Raw genomic sequence first — 17,615 nt, forward strand, 5'->3', positions numbered from 1 at the left:
TTGGGGAGGGGTTGGGGTTCCTCAGAGCTGTGAATCTGCTCTCACTCATTACAGACTAGTGGCCAATTACGGTAAATCTTGTCACATTTCTATGCAGTCCTCATACATGTCTAATTTCAGCACAACATCATTTAAAAGATGTTATCTGGATCCCTAGTGGGCACTTGAAAAGATGATATCTTGTTTACTAACTGTAATCATGGTTTCTATGCCTTTTTTCCCCCAGTCCATCTAAGGAAATGTTTAGTGACTGAAAAACTATATTTAAACTTTTTTTCTCAGCAGTGTGAACATTAAAAAAAAAACTGTAAAATGTCTGAAGTCATTTATTTTTAGTTTGAATTTTGCTCGTTCTGCTCGCCTGTACTGACTGGTACTGCTCAGTTGTTTTCACTCATTCCAGATCTGAATTCATTGATGATTAAGTCTTGTAATATCAAAGTAACTTAAGACAATGTTTCTTTTTTTTTTTATTAGTGGCCAGCGATGTATCCCTGACAGGGGGCAGTGCAGTACAGCGGACCCGGCTCTTAGATGAAGTGGAAAATCCTGGTTCTAGCAGTGGAATGCTGGAGGAGGATTTAATCCAGTACTACCAGTTCTTAGCTGAGAAAGGAGATGTGCAGGCACAGGTAAAATAAAACCATTTTGATTTCTCTAAGAAAAATTTCACCCTGTGGCATTATTTGAAGTTGAACATAGACTGTATCACTGCAGCTATTTTGTCTATTTCATGTTTTGACATTAAAGGGCTAGTTCACCCAAAAATGAAAATTAGCTCATAAATTACTCACCCTCAAGTCATTCTAGTGTATATGACTTTCTTCTTTCAGACGAATCCAGTCAGAGTTATATTAAAAATTGTCTTTAATCTTTCAAGCTGTTTCATGGCACTCAGCAGGTGTTGCAGTGCATCAGTCCAAAAGAAGTTAAATAAAAAGCGCCCATCCTTAATAAAAAGTGTCTCACACAGCTCCAGGGGGTGAACAAAGGCCTGCTGTAGCAAATCGATGCATTTTTGTAAGAAAAATAACCATATTTAAAATGTAATAATCACTTTAATCTAGCTTTCACTCGCTGTTGTACACCGAGGCAGTTCCGGGCTGATGATGTATGAGGTCAGCTTTGTGCATGCGCTGCTGAGAAGTGACGTGAGAGATCAAAACAAAACAACGGTCACGAATTAGAAGTACAAAACGAGGATTTGTAAAGAAGAATGTCGGAGGATTTCGATATAAGCCAAGAGGAGACTGGTTTTCCTTTGCTAAAGTAAGGAAACTTTGCTTCCTTTGCTCCTGTTAACAAACGTTGGTTTTCACGAGACTCACCGGCGCATGCGCAACACCGACCTCATACGTCATCCGCCTGGAACTGCTTCCAGTGTACAACTGTTGGCGCAAGCTACATTAAAGTGATTATTGCGTTTTGAATATGGATATTTTTCTTACAAAAACGCATCGATTCGCTACAGGAGGCCTTTGTTAACCCCCCGGAGCCGTGTGAGACACTTATTATTTTTTTTTATGGATGGGCGCTTTTTATTTCACTTCTTTTGGACTGATGCACTGCAACACCCGCTGAGTACCATTAAACAGCTTGAAAGATCAAAGACAATTTTTAATATAACTTCGACTGGATTCGTCTGAAAGAAGAAAGTCATATACACCTAGGATGACTTGAGGGTGAGTAATTTATGGACTTATTTTCATTTTTGGGTGAACTAACCCTTTAATGGCCTTGTAATGTACTTTTATTTTTGATTATTACATCACATTTAAATTTTTTGTTTAGGTGGGTCTGGGCCAGTTACACTTACATGGAGGACGAGGTGTGGAACAGAATCATCAGGTAATTTTTTTGGCTCTGCCATCTTATGTGCATTTCGTCTAATGATTTTATAATTACTTTCTATTTGTCATTTTCAGCGAGCATATGAGTATTTTAACCAAGCAGCAAATGCAGGGAATACACATGCAATGGCCTTCCTTGGAAAGGTATAGACTTAAGTCTTTAACTGAATGATCTCACTGTTGTCTTGTATTAACTCTAACTCTCATTCTGTTGTCTCAGATGTACTCTGAAGGCAGTGAGTATGTGTCTCAGAACAATGACACGGCCCTGCATTATTTCAAAAAGGCTGCTGATTTGGTGAGAATTTTTTTTTTTTTTTCCTGTCATGATTCAGAAACTGTTTATTTTCAAATGTTCTCTAATCTGACATTTTTATTGGCATCTTTAAGGGAAATCCGGTTGGCCAGAGTGGCCTTGGTATGGCTTACCTGTATGGAAGGGGTGTTCCTGTGGTGAGTTTCCTGGATGAGTTTAACTGAACATTGTATCACTAAAATACTTTTTGAGTTGTTTTCTTCTCAATCCTCCAGAACTATGACCTGGCACTGAAGTATTTTCAGAAGGCTGCAGAGCAAGGATGGGTGGATGGACAGTTACAGCTGGGAACCATGTACTACAGTAAGTGTGTAAAGGGATTGCATGTGAATAATTTGTTTTCTTTTTTTCCCCCTTCACTTCTGCGTCTTTACCTTTCCTGCTGTTACTGCAAAAGGAAAAATAGGCAGCCATTTATGACACTAAGGGAACAGGTTTTATTGAGCCAGTAAAGGCCATGGAATATTTTCCCACAGAATTCCACAAAACAGTACATCATTCATGAGGTTCTTTACATTCCTTTCATCTTGAATGTTAAATTAGATATATAAATAATGCATTAATTTCCCAAAAAGTGTAATACTCATATTTTCATAGCAAATACAGAAGTGTGCATATTCCCAACAATTGCTCAGCAGATGCCTCAGAATATGGAACAGGGAAGAATTATTGTTCTTATTATTATTGTTATATAAAATAATTTAAAAATAATTTTTATCAGACATGAAAAATTTCCAGTTATAATAGTAATAACAAAAACAAATATTGCTGATATTTTATTTATTTTATATTTAATAGACATTTGTAAAATAACATGTAAAATAAATATAGAAAAGCCATGGAAATGTATATTGTGAATTTTTCAAGTGTTGCTCTGCGCTTAAAAATACTGCTTCAGAACATGTTTCTGTTTTTCTTTCCCTCTTTCTACCTGCTTGTCTAGCTCACTGTTCCTCCACTTCAATAGTGATTTATCTTATTTTTATCTTAAATCCCAGCTGACTCCTTTTAGTTTGGTTGCCTAGGTGATTGTTGCCATGACAAACTCCCACCTGCATTCTGCTTTGACATGATCTTGACAAACATTGAGGACTGAGAAGTGTGTTTAGTCATTTCAGCTTGTGGGTGTTGAGAGTATTAAAAGTGCATTCATGACTTTCACTTTCTTCATATTTTAGATGGAATTGGGGTGAAACGTGATTATAAACAGGCTCTTAAATTCTTTAACCTGGCTTCTCAAGCGGGTCACATCCTAGCTTTCTATAATCTAGCCCAGATGCATGCCACAGGGACTGGGGTCATGCGCTCCTGCCACACTGCAGTTGAGGTGAGACATTATTTCATCATGCATAGCCATGTTTCAAAAAACTTTTCTGATAGTTGACGATATTTGTATGTTTGTGAGACCAGCTCTTCAAGAATGTGTGTGAGCGCGGCCGCTGGTCTGAGAGACTCATGGCAGCATACGGAAGCTTTAAGGAGGGCGACATGGACTCTGCTCTAGTACAGTATCTACTGCTGGCCGAACAGGGCTATGAGGTCGCCCAGAGCAATGTGGCCTTCATCCTCGATCAAAGTGAGTCGGTGCTCTGCCGCTACCACCAGAGGGCGCTAGACCCCCAACACCTACATGCATATTAATTGTGGTATTTTGTCACAAGTTGGTCTGAGAGAGAGCACCAGTTTTTCTGATCCTTTAAATCTGTCCTAATAGTTTTCACATCAGCCAGCATCTGCCTTGTAATTTGAATTTAGTTTTTTAACCATATCTTTATTAAAAAAATATATGAAACATAACAAGCAAATCTGAAAAAAATAATAAATATTAATTAATAATATTGTATATATTGTAATAAAGCACAGATTTCCCATGGTTATGATCAGCTAATTTTTAGATTTTTAGGCCTGGAAAAGTCATGGATGTATGACTTTTATATTTTATATAGAATATACCTTTCCAAAGAGAATATAATTATTATTATTTTATGTTCTGTTCTAAAATATTTAATTGATTTTGCTAGATAATCAGCTAGATGTTACTTTTAAGAAATTATTGCAATTAAAATGTCACTGACATGCTAATGAAAACCTGGAAATCTCTATATTATAATAAATTGTAAAAAATCATTAGTCATCGTAAACGACTGGAAAATAAGTTATGGAAATTCATGTCTAAACATGTAGCAACACTTAAAGAAGGTCACAGAATCTTTGTGAAGGTAAAGCAGTCTGCACAAAAAGCCTGAGAGACTGCTTATAAAGTTCCCTTCATGTTTACTGTCCCTTGGTAAATTAAAACCCAGCTAAATTAAGACATTTCACATTTGTAAAGATAAATCTTGCTCTGTGTCTGTTTGTGTCTTTCAGAGGGGTCACAGATTTTCAATGAGAATGAAACATACCCACGGGCTTTGCTCCACTGGACCAGAGCAGCCGCTCAAGGTTAGACTGTTCTCTTCAACCCACACAGTCACTCTAGCAAAATGCCAAAGTGCTTTAATAATTATAATAATGTATAATTATAGTGAGACAAATATAACTGCTTACTACATGGCTCTCTCAAATACTTGATTCTGATTGGTGAATTGCAGCATCCTGCTGTCTCACATTTCAGTATCATTGCTGCTAAACTGAATTTTGCTGTTGTCCCTGGCAACCAATCTTCTACACTGTGACAGTTTTGTCATACTCGTATTGCTCTCATATTACTCTTTGAATAAGTTGATTAAATATTGATAAAATAATTTCACTATATCATGCCCATTTATTTACTTGGTACACAGCTACGTAATAAACAGGATCATGTAAAGTCAGACAATCACTGTTGCAAAATAAGCTACATTTTATATATATATATATATATATATATATATATTCATGTATATTCAACAGCTTCATAGAGCCTCAAAAAGTTTATTATAATAATTTGTTATAGTATGTGTGTGTGTGTATGTATGTGTGTGTATATATATATATATGCTCTATGAAGCTGTTGAATACCCAGGACCTCTGTAACATTATCTGTTTTATCTTTCGTTTTGTTCACAGGCTACACAGTGGCCAGAATCAAGCTAGGTGACTATCATTTCTACGGTTATGGCACTGATGTGGACTATGAGACTGCAGTCATTCATTATCGCCTGGCCTCTGAGCAACAGCACAGTGCACAGGCCATGTTCAACCTTGGCTATATGCATGAGAAGGGCCTGGGTATTAAACAGGTGAAATATCCGTGCATATTTACAACTGTAAGATGTACACTATCGTTCAAAAGATTGGAGTCTGTGAGAAGTTTTTAAAAGAGGTCTTAATGCACACCAAGGCTGCATTTAGTTTTATATTTCTTTCTTTCTTATTTATTTATTTCTTATTTCTTTCTAAAAAATTTTTACTGCGCACATTTGATCTGTAGCACAATTTTTTTTTTGATTGTTCCTCCACAGGACATTCATCTGGCCAAACGTTTCTATGATATGGCTGCAGAAGCCAGTCCTGACGCCCAAGTTCCTGTGTTCCTGGCCCTCTGCAAGCTGGGCTTCATTTATGCATTACAGTACCTGCAGGATCTCAATGTAAGTCACATCTGTCAGTCAGCATCCACCTGAAATCTGATTTAGTCAGTCTCTAGTCAAGGAATAACCAATAACATGAATCTTTTTTTTTTTCTTCAGCTGAAGGAGCTTCTATCTCAGGTGGATCTTGACCAGTTACTGGGTCCAGAATGGGATCTCTACCTCATGACTGTCATTGCTCTGCTCTTGGGCACAGTGATCGCATATCGGCAGAGACAGCACCAAGCCGTACCCATAGCCCCTCCAGTGCCCCCTAGACCTCCGGGCCAGCCTGAACAGCCTGCAGGAGAGCCTGAAGAACAGTGAGAGAGCAGAGATCAGGGTGGAGGTGACCGAACAGGTCTAGGATATAGGAGAACAAATTGAGGCCCATTAGCGTCTCTCTCTCGGGACAGCCGCTGACACCTACACCCTGCTGTGGTCTTTAATCCTGTAAACCCCAAAAGAGCTTTCAGGACTCTTGTTGCCCTGTCCAGCCCCTCTTTAGTCTTTTAACTGTGGCTTGGAGAAAAACTAGACGAACTTCTACAATATCTTAAATGTGCGCCTCAGGGTTTTGCCAGGTGAAATAACATTTGCGCAAATCAATGCTCACTATGTGGGGGGAAAAGACAATGATGCTGAATGAACTCCATTAGTTGTTTCTGCTTTTTGCTTGCCATTGTGCTAAAAGCCAAGGATCTAACCTATTTTGTGCAACCCATTCAGTTTTGTTAGTTTTTTTTTTTTTGTATTAAGTTTGGTAAAAATTCAGACTCGGACACCATGCCTCTTTGGGATGCAGAGTGCGAGGTGGTCTGCGCTCTGAATTCGATATGTAAAAAATTGATACTCTAAGCATGCTTTCATTTAAGTGGCTTGCTTTTTTTTTTAATTAGTTCACACTTTTTTTTTCTTTTTTTTTTTTAAGTCTAGAAATTATTTATAACATCAGTATTTGGACAAAAGTAATTTTCACTAGCACATGATGTAGATTTCACTGTCTTGATTAATATGTGCACAGTTACAGATGAATAAACTACACGGTAAGTAGTCTAAGGTTAGCAATCTTTCAAAAGGTTTTTTTATTGCCATAAATGCTCACCTTGCCAAATTTTGAATCATTCAGATGACTACAGCCCTTGATCTCCTTTTATTGTTACAAAAGTGTGTCTGTAGGGTGTTTTTGGGTAAAGATTCAGTGCAATTATGGCTAGTGTCCAATATGTTTCAGATTTTTGAAGCTCTACTTACCTCAAACCTCATTGTTTAGCAGTCATTCAGCCTTTCCAAAAGTTTCCAAAATAAGTCTTAAATTCCTCTGCATACACAAAAAATATTTTAATTTATGAATGGGTTGCTGTATGGTTATAATGCTCAGTTTTTGGTATTACAAGACACCTTTTTTATTTTAAGATCAATACATTGCTCTCAGAACTATTTTTGATTTTCGTGTAAGATCTGTAGCTCTGTGCAATCTAACATCAACTTCCTGAAGCTGATTCATTTGTTTTGGGATGTGGCTATTTGTGTGCTAAATCTCAGTTTTAGGTTCTTTTTCAGAGGAAAAATATTTCAGATCATTTAAATTGTGAACATGTCTAGATTGGCGATGGTGTCTGCTGTTTCAGGTAATCTAGCAATACCACAACGTGAAAAAAAAGTCTGTAATGTAAATGTATGTATGTGTATAGGATGTAAAGATCTGTTTTTCTTGCAAAGATTCACCAGAGCATTAGATTGTTTTTGCAGAGTTCTCGTAATTCAGCAGTGGTTTGAAGCTATGAAAGTCATATAACAAATTCTTCTATGTTCCATGTGAGTCAAACCGCTCATAATACTGAGATAATAACAGATGAGTCTTAAAAAGGAAATAATTACATTTTCAAATGACAATGTTTCTAAATAACTAATAAAAATCAATGGGTTCACAGGAATGTAATTTCCTATCTTAACATAATTAGACCTACAAATGCTATTCAGTCCAAACAAACATCCAGTGTGCACAACATCTCTTATTTCTCTCTGAAAGGGTTCCTGGTTCTGAACTGCATTGAGCTGCGGGTCTGTTTCTCCCAGGCCCCAGTGTGAAATGGTTTCCATTAAAGCTCTCTAAAGTTGTGAATGGTCACCAGTCCTCTGGCAGTTGCATGTGTGCCTGGATCATGCTTTATGTTGGTGGGCCTGAACTTCGTCACTCAGCTGTTTTGGGTGGGGGAGATAAAGGGGCACTGATATAATGGCCCCGTTCTCTCTGCACGCACATCCATTGTGCTAACCCGCTTGGAAACGCTCCACCATGGAGTGGCTTTTCATTGCCGTGGCAACCTGCTTGCTAGCCCTCTGTCCTGTCAAAGGTAAGTGCTAGAAGCATCCAGACCTGGGAAGATAAACTGGAGCGCAGGGCCCACGTTACATGTGTGAGATTGATTTAGGATGAAGGAAGGAGATGTTTGCGTGGAGCTATGTTGAAGGCCTTTGTGCTAGCCAGTGGAGGCCGGACTGTCATATTTTGACCTTTGTTAAGCCCAAACTGCTCATGGATCTTAACATTTTTCCCAAGGTGACCAGTGGAGGCTGGAATATGAGGAAGGACTCGGTCACTACAGTGAGGAAGCGCTTAGAACGGTGCGTTTGTGTATTTGTGATGGAAATGTTTTAATCATCAAGGATGTTTTCATGTTGAAATGTTACATGAGGTCATAAATACAACCTTCCGATTGGTTTATCTGTAATAAATCATAATGTAAACATCTTTTTAGTCCTCCAGTTGGTCTATGGTGTGGTCCGTGACTTGAATGATGTTTTAGTTGTGACATCACAGAAAAGAGCTTGTTATTTTGTTACAGGAGTTTCCTGAGAAGACCAGGCCAATCAGTTTCAAACACCCACCTTTCATGTGCCCTGACATGAGCCCCTCCTCTTCTGTGCCCACCTCAGGTAGGCTGGTCTAGGGTCAGTGCTTTGCTCACGTTGTGTAATCAGTAGTGTATCAGACTACTGATCTATATGGTCAAAGTTGATTATACAAACTGCCAGTACTAGTCATGAATAAGGCAGTTTTTTAATTGCATTTTTCTTTGAGGCTGTTAAGTCATTTTTACCCAGGTCCTGATGTTTATCATTGTTGATGAATGTTAGTTCTTGTTGTACCACAGGCAAACTTCATCACAACAGAATCTTTAGATAATGTTTTGGTGCCTGATCTTCTGATTCACTATATCTCTATTGCAGTTGAGTTGGTGAAGGCAGCGGATATTAAAGTGATCGCTGCCCTTGGGGATTCATTGACAGTGAGTGTGATTATGTACTCTTTCCTTTTTTCAGTGTAGTGCATTGTTGATGGACACTGTTCATTAGTTAGCTGACAACAGAATTAATTCTACACTATTTTTGACCTATGAATGAATGTGATTAAAGATAAAGTAAACAACTAGGGATAATTCACCCAAAAATATAAATTCTGTCATAAATTCATGTAATTCCAAACCTGTATGACTTTCTTCATATGTTCTTTTGTATTCCACAGAAGAAAGAATGTTGGTAACCATGCAGTTTTGGTTACCATTGACTTTCATTGTTTGGACAAAAAAAAAACAACAACGTAGATTTCTCAAAATATATTTTTATGTTCCACAAAACAACAAAAGTCACACAGGTTCGAAACAACATGATGGTGTGTAAATGATGATGTAATTTTTTATTTTTGTGTGAACTATCCCTTTAAGCAGATAGCAAAATAAGAACAAAATAATAAGTAACTGATGCAGTTATTGATGATACACATGTGTAGCGAATAAAGTAATAATAATAATCTCTAATAATAGTAATTGTCTCACTTGTAGACAGCCATTGGTGCAAATGCAACCACAGTTCTTGGCATACCTATTGAATTCCGTCACGTGTCTTTGAGGTATTACTAATACTTTTTATTTCTGTATGGCTACTACTTTTAGAAATGAAGTGACTTCTATTTGCCAGTAAAATGCTCTTTTTATTGTGATTATTCCATATTTTAACAGCATTGGTGGCTATGGATCCTTTCAAGATATCATTACACTGGCAAGTACGTCCTTTTGCCTTTATATCAGTCATATTCTGCATTAACAATCAGAAATCTTCATAGTTTGGTTGTGAAATTCTTTATAAAAAGGCTAACTGCACTGGTGACCCAGGCTGTTCTGTACTTATGATTTAGACATCATTCGACTCTTCAACCCCCATTTAGTGGGACCTGCCCCAACCAAGACGGTCCATGGGACCCCAGCTCCCCTCTGTGAGACTGGATTTAACCTGGCTGTAACCGGACACAACACCTTGTAAATGCCAGTACATCATTAGTCATTCTTCAGAAATGGTTGTTAAAGATAAAATACTTGAAAATATGCCATCAAGATATTTTTTACTTTAACTGTATTTTTAATTTTGCTGTGGTATTTTATCAGTTAATGATATGAATTTTGTTGTCTTCCTAGTAATCTTCCTGAGCAAGTCAGGCATTTGATTGATACATTGAAAACATATGAGGTATGTATTATTTAATTACAGTGCATTTGAATATGCTGTTTCCAAAACTACAAATACAGATGGTGAAATCTTGCCATTTTTGTGATATTTCCATCTTTTGCTACAGGAAATTGACTTTGATGAGGACTGGAAACTGTTGACCATTCTAATTGGGATGAATGACATCTGTGATTACTGCAAAGACAAGGCATTGCTTACAAAGCTGTTTCTTTGGCAAACTACAGACAGAAGATTCTTCTACAGTATTGACAAATTTTGTTCACAATGTCAAAGCGGAAACTAGAGGAGGCTTAAAATAAAATTGATTGTGAACACATAGATGCTTGTAAAGATGATTATTAACAGCACGTTTCATAGTAGTTGTACTAGTGCTTTGAAACGTGTTTGCGTTTTAAAAAACAGCAGTTCTGGCGTAGTCAAAGTGCTGAAGTGACCTTTAAAGATTCTGTATTCTGATATATTGTCCTGTAGGAGTGTGTTTTTGGTGCCTCTAAATTTCTGTTCTCTATTTATACACACAGTCCCTGTTTTCAGTGGAGAACTTTGTCCATTACATGACTGTGTCCTTGGAAATGCTGATGAATGAGGTAATTTTTGAGATATGAATATGATTTTTTTTCTATCAATTTCAGTTTCTTTTTAAAACGATTGAACTGAATGTACTGTACCATATATATATATATATATATATATATAAAATTGGTCAAAAGTGAAAGTAAAGACTTATGCAAGTAAAAAAATGTTTCAAATAAATGCTGTTCTTTTGAACTTTCTATTCATCAAAGAATCTTGAAAAAGAATGATTGAAGTTTTCACAAAATTATTAAGCAAGCACAAGTGTTTCCATCATTAATGATCATCATAAAAAATGTTTCTTGAGCACCAGATCAGTGTATTAGAACAATTTCTAAAGGATCATGTGACACTGAAGACTGGAATAATGGCAGTTCCCATCACAGGAATAAATTACATTTTAAATTATATTAACATAAAAAAGTTATTTTGCCAAAATTAAAAGAACATTTTCTTTTAATTGACCTCTGCAGGTACCTCGAATGATAGTGAACGTGGTCCAGATACTGCCGATGGAGACCCTGAGGGAAGTACAGAAACCCACGCCAGGATGTCTGCTCCAAAGGTACAGGAAATTAAATCAAGCTTTCAAAATCATTTAAAGAGAGAGAGTGGTGTCATGGATGATGACTGCACATGAAAAATGCATATCTAGTCAGTCTTTAAATGTTGATGTGTAACAACATTCAGCCTGTTTTGCTCAAGACAGTTGACTTGTCATCTTTATTCTTTCAGTGCTACAGGATAATTTCTCTCCTATTCAATGCTCTGATCTCTCCAGGTCATTCTGCTCCTGTCTGGTAAAGCCAGCTGCGGGATCTGCTGATCTGAAGGAGCTGGTTGGAGTCAACCTAGAATTCCAGGTGTGTTTGCTTTCACAATTATCTACACAGTTATATTATGAATCTGTAATTTGCTGATATAATGCTGAATGACATATCTTTTGTCTCAGAAAGCACTGGAGCAGCTCTTGTACACTGACCGCTTCTTTAAGAATGACTTTGCTGTAGGTTTGCAGCCGTTCCTGAAACACGCAGATCCTCCAAGACTCCCTGTGAGTAGTGACCACTGACTGTTTATTAATTACTATAATTTATAGCACTTTGCTGCTAGTTTTGCATTAAGGTTTAAATGGTAAAATTTCCATTAAAATAGGAATGTGCTGTTCAGAATTTGTGCCTTTATATTTTTCTCTGATTAGAATGGGAAGATTGACATGAGCTTTTTTACTCCGGACTGTTTCCACTTCACCATGAAAGGACACGAGGAGTTAGCCAAGGGACTGTGGAACAACATGGTAACAACTTTAACTCTGAACAAATTCACAAAGCTCCAAAATAAAAAAATAAAATAAAATGAAATGTAAAATATCAAAACATTAAATAAAATATAAACATCTAAACATTAAAATGTTTAGAATATAAATAATATAAAATGAAGAAAATATCAAATAAAACTATTTAAAATATAAATAATATAAAATGAAGGAAATATATAATAATATAAAATAAAATCGAAAATAAAACCGAATCATTAAATAAAATAGTAAAGAAAAAAATGAAACATGAAGAAAAGAAAATAATTTTGATAAGCAGTGCAGCGCATTTGAGGCACAATCTCTGATTATGTGTCACTGTCATACAGGCACAATGTCATTCTAAAATCTTTTCTCTCATTTCTTGTGTGCCAGGTTTCAACCTGAGGGGGAGAAGTTCATGGTGGAGAGCTTTTCAAACCCTATTGAGCTCATTTGCCCCCCTGTGGTAAGAAATGATTATTAGTGTAATTTTATTACGCCATTATGTCACTGTAATTACATAATGTGTTGGATTTTCTTGCTAATTCCTTTATTACCTGCTTTAAATGTCTTTCATGCTCAAACTGTCAAATCCCAGAGTCATCCGTACATTTACACCAGACCCAGTGCTGTAAAATCAGGCTCATCACTTCCTGAGATGCCCCAGTCAGCTGGCATCAGACTAACTGTTCTCCACCTCATCTTGGCTTTCCTTCCACTGTGGTTGGCTGTTAATCTGGCCTCCTTGTAGGACATCCATATGGAGTATCGTGGTACATCATGTCTGCCCACCCGATGTTCTACTTTGGCTGGATATCATTGCTTTGACGGTCTCTGAACCATTGAGGATCTATTCTGAGACTTGAGCCACTGCAGGATGATCTATGGTAAAACTGATAATGAGGGAAATTGGAGTTGACAAAATATGAAGACTTGGTTACAGTCAATTTCATATTGAATTGCTCTATAGAGTTACAATGGAAATGGGAATATTGAAACCTCAGAATAGAAAAATATATGCCAATGTGATTACCTTTTTTGATATACCCAACCAAAATAGCACAAGAGCAGGTGCAAAGCCAAAGCCACTTTTAGCTCTGCGTAATGTTGCTATAATTAATTTAGGTATGAAAGGTAACTGTGTAAGCTAATTCCGGATGGTTTGAATAAAATGGCCAGAGGTTATCCTGTAAACTCATTAAGCCTGTGCAGATAAAGGAATTAAATGTTGAGTGAGAACAACTGTTTTGCTTCCGAGAGCAAAACCGTTTGAGAGCTTCTTAATGCCCAAAGTAATAAGATAATTGCTTTGGATGCTGCAACATGTCTTCTCAAATAAAGCTTTCAAAAGGGGTACTTACCTGTTTTCCTTCTATTTTTTTCTTTGAAAGTAAGTTTTTACTTAAGATATGCTTTTTCTATACAGCTGAAAGTTTTTAATTACCAATCAAAGAACCTGTCTTTAGAGTTGTGCTTAGCAGCTCCTAAAGGTTTTTGGAAACAAACAAATAATTATAGCAATGGAATTATATTGGTGGTTTCTTCACAGTTATGTAATAAATATGTTCAGTCTGATTGTCTGCATTTGTCCAAATATAGCTGAGTGCTGCATAAATATTATTGTCATTCAAAGCAGATGTGTTTTGATCCACTTTATAGCTCAGAACTGTCAGGTCTAGGATTGCTATTAGCCTGTCTTTCTGTTTAAAAGAAGTACACAACAAAGAAACTATCTGCAGATGTAATATTTTGCCACCGGGAGTAATGTCTACCATTAATGCTTATAATATAATCTCATTCGGTTGATTATTTGCTATTCCTAAGATCACAAGAGTGAATTTAAGGCTTATTTGTGAATGTCCTGTTTCGCTCATTAATTTACCTTTAATCAATTCATAGTTATGCACTGCTGTTTAGGAAGACTAATATTTGAAAGGCTTTTGGGGCTTTGTATTGTACATATATATTGATTTACTCTCCTGTACTGACAGCTAATGCAAAACTATTGCCTTGATCAATATCAATAATGAAGATGTCTCAGAATCTGAGGTAATGCTAATGGCGATAGTCTTCTCTCAGTAGTAAACCATACCGGGAGTTCTTTTGATTAGAGTTTTTTTTTTTTTTACATAATACATAAAAAATCTGAGAAACTGCTTTTCATGGCTAATTTATTATCATGATCCAAAATAATTGAACGTGATCACAAAAACAAGCATTTATTTAAAAAATTAGAACTTTTTATTATTATTCGTATAGCAGGGGTTTGGTAGATGAGTGGAACATTTTGGTTGCACATAAGTACATTGTTCTCTGGGCATTTCTGGGAAAGTAGTTAAGCAAATTACTCATTTTGTTCACCCATGTACATTATAAAATATATCTGGTTGAATAAAATAGATGACCGAATAAAACAACAATGTACAGCTTTGAGTATTTCCACAGGGACAAAGTAGAATTTATGCATTTTAATATAACTTAACTACTAGGGAAAAAAAAGATTGCAAAACTCAGGAGCAAATGTGACAAATGGTATGTTTTTTTTTTCCACTTCAAACTTTTATAAACAGGAAGCAATACATTGTTTCCTCTCTGAAGGAAATGAGATGCAATACATCACAAGCACGTACTCGTACTCCTACTGACTGTTCGATTTTCATTCAATTTTAGTGTGTCCAGAACAGAGAAATTGCATTATCTTCTCATTACAAATCAGTGGTCAACATGTCTGCTGCCTCGAATTTCTTGCCTTTCTGCAATGTATCTGTTTAACTCGATATAATTTTCCTCAACGGGTAAAATGTGTAAACAGCTGCTTCTATGTGCACATTATCAGAGCCCACTAAGGTAGCCTATGAATAAAATGATAAATGAAGTCTGAATGGCTTGTTTAGATGCACAATGAGTGGCTGATATATTGTTTTCATGAGCTACAAGGACATTATCCATGTATTGGAATTAACAAAGAAAGCATATTTCCAACAAAGCAAACTATTAAACATAAAAGAATAAGTGATAAATAATTAAGCTGAAGCGTTTTATCAGATCTGCATGTGAATTGAAAACCCACACAACACGTAGAGGATCAATGAATGCTGTATAGTAAGTAATTGCATGACTGCTCTCCCATATCTAATAATCTGCTTCCTGCGCACATTTACTCTCTTTCATCCCCAGCCACTCTCTTTCTAATGCATCTTTACTGTGCTCAATAAATTAGTTGGTGGGGAAATCACATATGGTTCCCCTGAGGTCCATCATTTACTGTCTATGCCAATGTTTAATGCAGTCCCTTTTGTAATTGAAGTACTTTCTGTTTTGAATAGCGGGCACTACTGACCGACTTCTGTTTGGTATTCAACAAAAAGATTCATGCCAAACAGCCCACCATTTGTTTTGCTTCATTAGGGAACAAATCACTACAATATGTTTTTTACTTTAATATTTTACTGTACAGACATTTTAGTTGAAATCATGATCTTCTTGTGCTCAAAGCCATTTTATTTGAGTAATGCATGGGATCTTGATGAAACTTCAACTAATAAAACATCTGCATGGGTGATATATCTGAGTGATATATCTGAGTTTCCTAAAGCAGTTTTGACCCATATTATATTTTGGGCCCTTCCTTGATTATATATTTTGATTTAAAAAGAAAAAAGAATTAAGCTACAGCCTTGTTTTGAAATGCCTAGATTTGGAGTTTCAGGAAAGGGTGATGTTATAATAAGAAGATGCTTATGCTTTTGCTTTTATTTAGACGACCCAACACACCCTTCTACAAAATATGGGACCCCAAATATTGAAAAGCATTCTGCTACTTGTATACCGAGTAGTATGTATAGTGTGAATTATTACTAAGTATAAATATATTTAAATAATTCAATGTATGAAATTAAAGCAAACTTAAAGCAGTTGTTTGCATCCGTATATGCATATAATAATAATTAATATTATTGTAAACTTTTTTTCCTTTACCATTTAGGGGATGGTGAACTAAGCAGCTGTATTTCATACTGATGTCATTTCCTCTCCATCAAGTCTTCTATATAAAGGCGGCATCGCTGCGGTAGTGAGTAGTGACATTGAAGCATTGTGATCCGGCGAAACAAATAAGAGCAGGCGCCTTTTGCGCATAATGCATCCATAATCAGCGAGTGTTTTCATTCACTACGAGGAAAGGAAAGTACTAACGTTCATTCGCTTTCCTCTGGCACGACGGTTCATCACTTTTAAACAGAACGGTTGCCTGCACTTCGCATTACGAAGATGATCGCACGAGGATGCGCTGGTCTCGTGTTGCTGGTGAATTTTGGTAAGTGTGCAAGATGTACAAATAACCACGTAACGTGTTAAGTTATTGTGGCAATACTTAGTGGCATTTCGGATTATGTATTGATTCTGTTGACTGTACATTTAATACATGTGCCATGTCTCTGTCAGCACCAAGGACAGCGGATAAAACACTTGTGAGGAGCACAAAAGGCTTTTCACACTTGACAACGTAATCGTGGTTTATCTTGTTACATGCTTTACAGTGGTAGGCTAATACTTCGTCTTTAGTAATTAATCATCTTCCAGATTTCGCATTGAAAACCCGGGGTTAACGCTCTTATTTACATATTTATAAAACCATTAACATTAATTAGACAATACAGCAAGCGACCAGTTTTAATAACCCGCATGTCTACTGTATCTGTGTAAATCTCCCCACGTAGATCCACCATGGTTGTTTTATACCCTACTGTTTACCGTCGTTGTTCGACATTTTAACGGTTTTCCTCAGATTACAAACAGCGCGTGAAAGTTTCTGCGACTGTACAAAGAACATGAATATTTAATGAGATGAGCTCTGAAGCAGTTTATGATCGGTTGTCTGTTGCTAAACGACTCGCCTACCTTTGTTACTTAACCAAAAGATTAAAACTAGCCTTCACCCAGGGTTTAAAAAGACATTTAGTTAACCCAGGGTTAAGTATAGGTTGATTTGTTATATAATTATTATTTTTTTATAGCATTGTGTTTTTGCTTATCAAAGCTATCTGTCTATTTCTAGTCTTCTCGGTACCTGTCTATCCAGGTCACATGGATGATAAGGATGTGAAGGTATGAGTTTATAAATCATTTTCTTAACAAACAAAATGTTTGAGTTTAGCTTCACTACTGTACAATATTATTTTAATGTGTATTTGGAGCAGCCTTTTTGAACATAAGGATGCACAGAATGGCAGCAGCCATAGTCCATGTTGTCAGGAAGTGTGGAGAAAAGCAGCATAAGTGAGACAGTGACTCAACAACACGATTTCAGCTTAGTGACAGCTGGTGCCATGTGTGCTTACTCAGAGGAGGCTACCAACTACAGATGACTGCAAACTGTGCTTTTAAACTATGATGAACTAATTTGAAACTTAAATTGAAGTTGGGTTGCATTCATTTAAAGGGGTCATATGATGCGATTTCAATTTTTCCTTTCTCTTTGGAGTGTTACAAGCACTTGGTGC

General features: G+C 36.5%; 2 protein-coding genes and 1 pseudogene across 2 annotated transcripts in view; all 3 read left to right on the plus strand.

The window, feature by feature from the left end:
• The window catches only part of LOC107665378 (protein sel-1 homolog 1-like), a 20,636-nt gene extending 13,192 nt beyond the window's left edge, over nt 1–7,444 (plus strand). Inside the window, exons 9-21 of the mRNA XM_016456242.1 lie at nt 1–71; nt 478–632; nt 1,792–1,848; nt 1,926–1,994; nt 2,071–2,148; nt 2,241–2,303; nt 2,382–2,469; nt 3,345–3,493; nt 3,577–3,742; nt 4,534–4,608; nt 5,215–5,387; nt 5,610–5,738; nt 5,838–7,444. The exon at nt 1–71 is cut by the window's left edge and continues 12 nt beyond it. Of these exons, the coding sequence (XP_016311728.1) occupies nt 1–71; nt 478–632; nt 1,792–1,848; nt 1,926–1,994; nt 2,071–2,148; nt 2,241–2,303; nt 2,382–2,469; nt 3,345–3,493; nt 3,577–3,742; nt 4,534–4,608; nt 5,215–5,387; nt 5,610–5,738; nt 5,838–6,044 (1,480 nt within the window). The 3' untranslated portion in view covers nt 6,045–7,444. The remainder of the gene's footprint in view (nt 72–477; nt 633–1,791; nt 1,849–1,925; nt 1,995–2,070; nt 2,149–2,240; nt 2,304–2,381; nt 2,470–3,344; nt 3,494–3,576; nt 3,743–4,533; nt 4,609–5,214; nt 5,388–5,609; nt 5,739–5,837) is intronic.
• A 77-nt stretch (nt 7,445–7,521) lies between these two features.
• LOC107665379 (phospholipase B1, membrane-associated-like) lies at nt 7,522–13,462 on the plus strand (annotated as a pseudogene).
• A 2,705-nt stretch (nt 13,463–16,167) lies between these two features.
• Nucleotides 16,168–17,615, plus strand: part of LOC107665284 (chromogranin-A) — an 11,820-nt gene continuing 10,372 nt past the window's right edge. The window contains exons 1-2 of the mRNA XM_016456115.1: nt 16,168–16,429; nt 17,171–17,220. Coding sequence (XP_016311601.1) covers nt 16,384–16,429; nt 17,171–17,220 — 96 coding nt within the window. The 5' untranslated portion in view covers nt 16,168–16,383. The remainder of the gene's footprint in view (nt 16,430–17,170; nt 17,221–17,615) is intronic.

The sequence above is a fragment of the Sinocyclocheilus anshuiensis genome, unplaced genomic scaffold, assembly GCF_001515605.1.
Source record: "Sinocyclocheilus anshuiensis isolate Anshui unplaced genomic scaffold, SAMN03320099.WGS_v1.1 scaffold199, whole genome shotgun sequence".
Taxonomy (NCBI): domain Eukaryota; kingdom Metazoa; phylum Chordata; class Actinopteri; order Cypriniformes; family Cyprinidae; genus Sinocyclocheilus; species Sinocyclocheilus anshuiensis.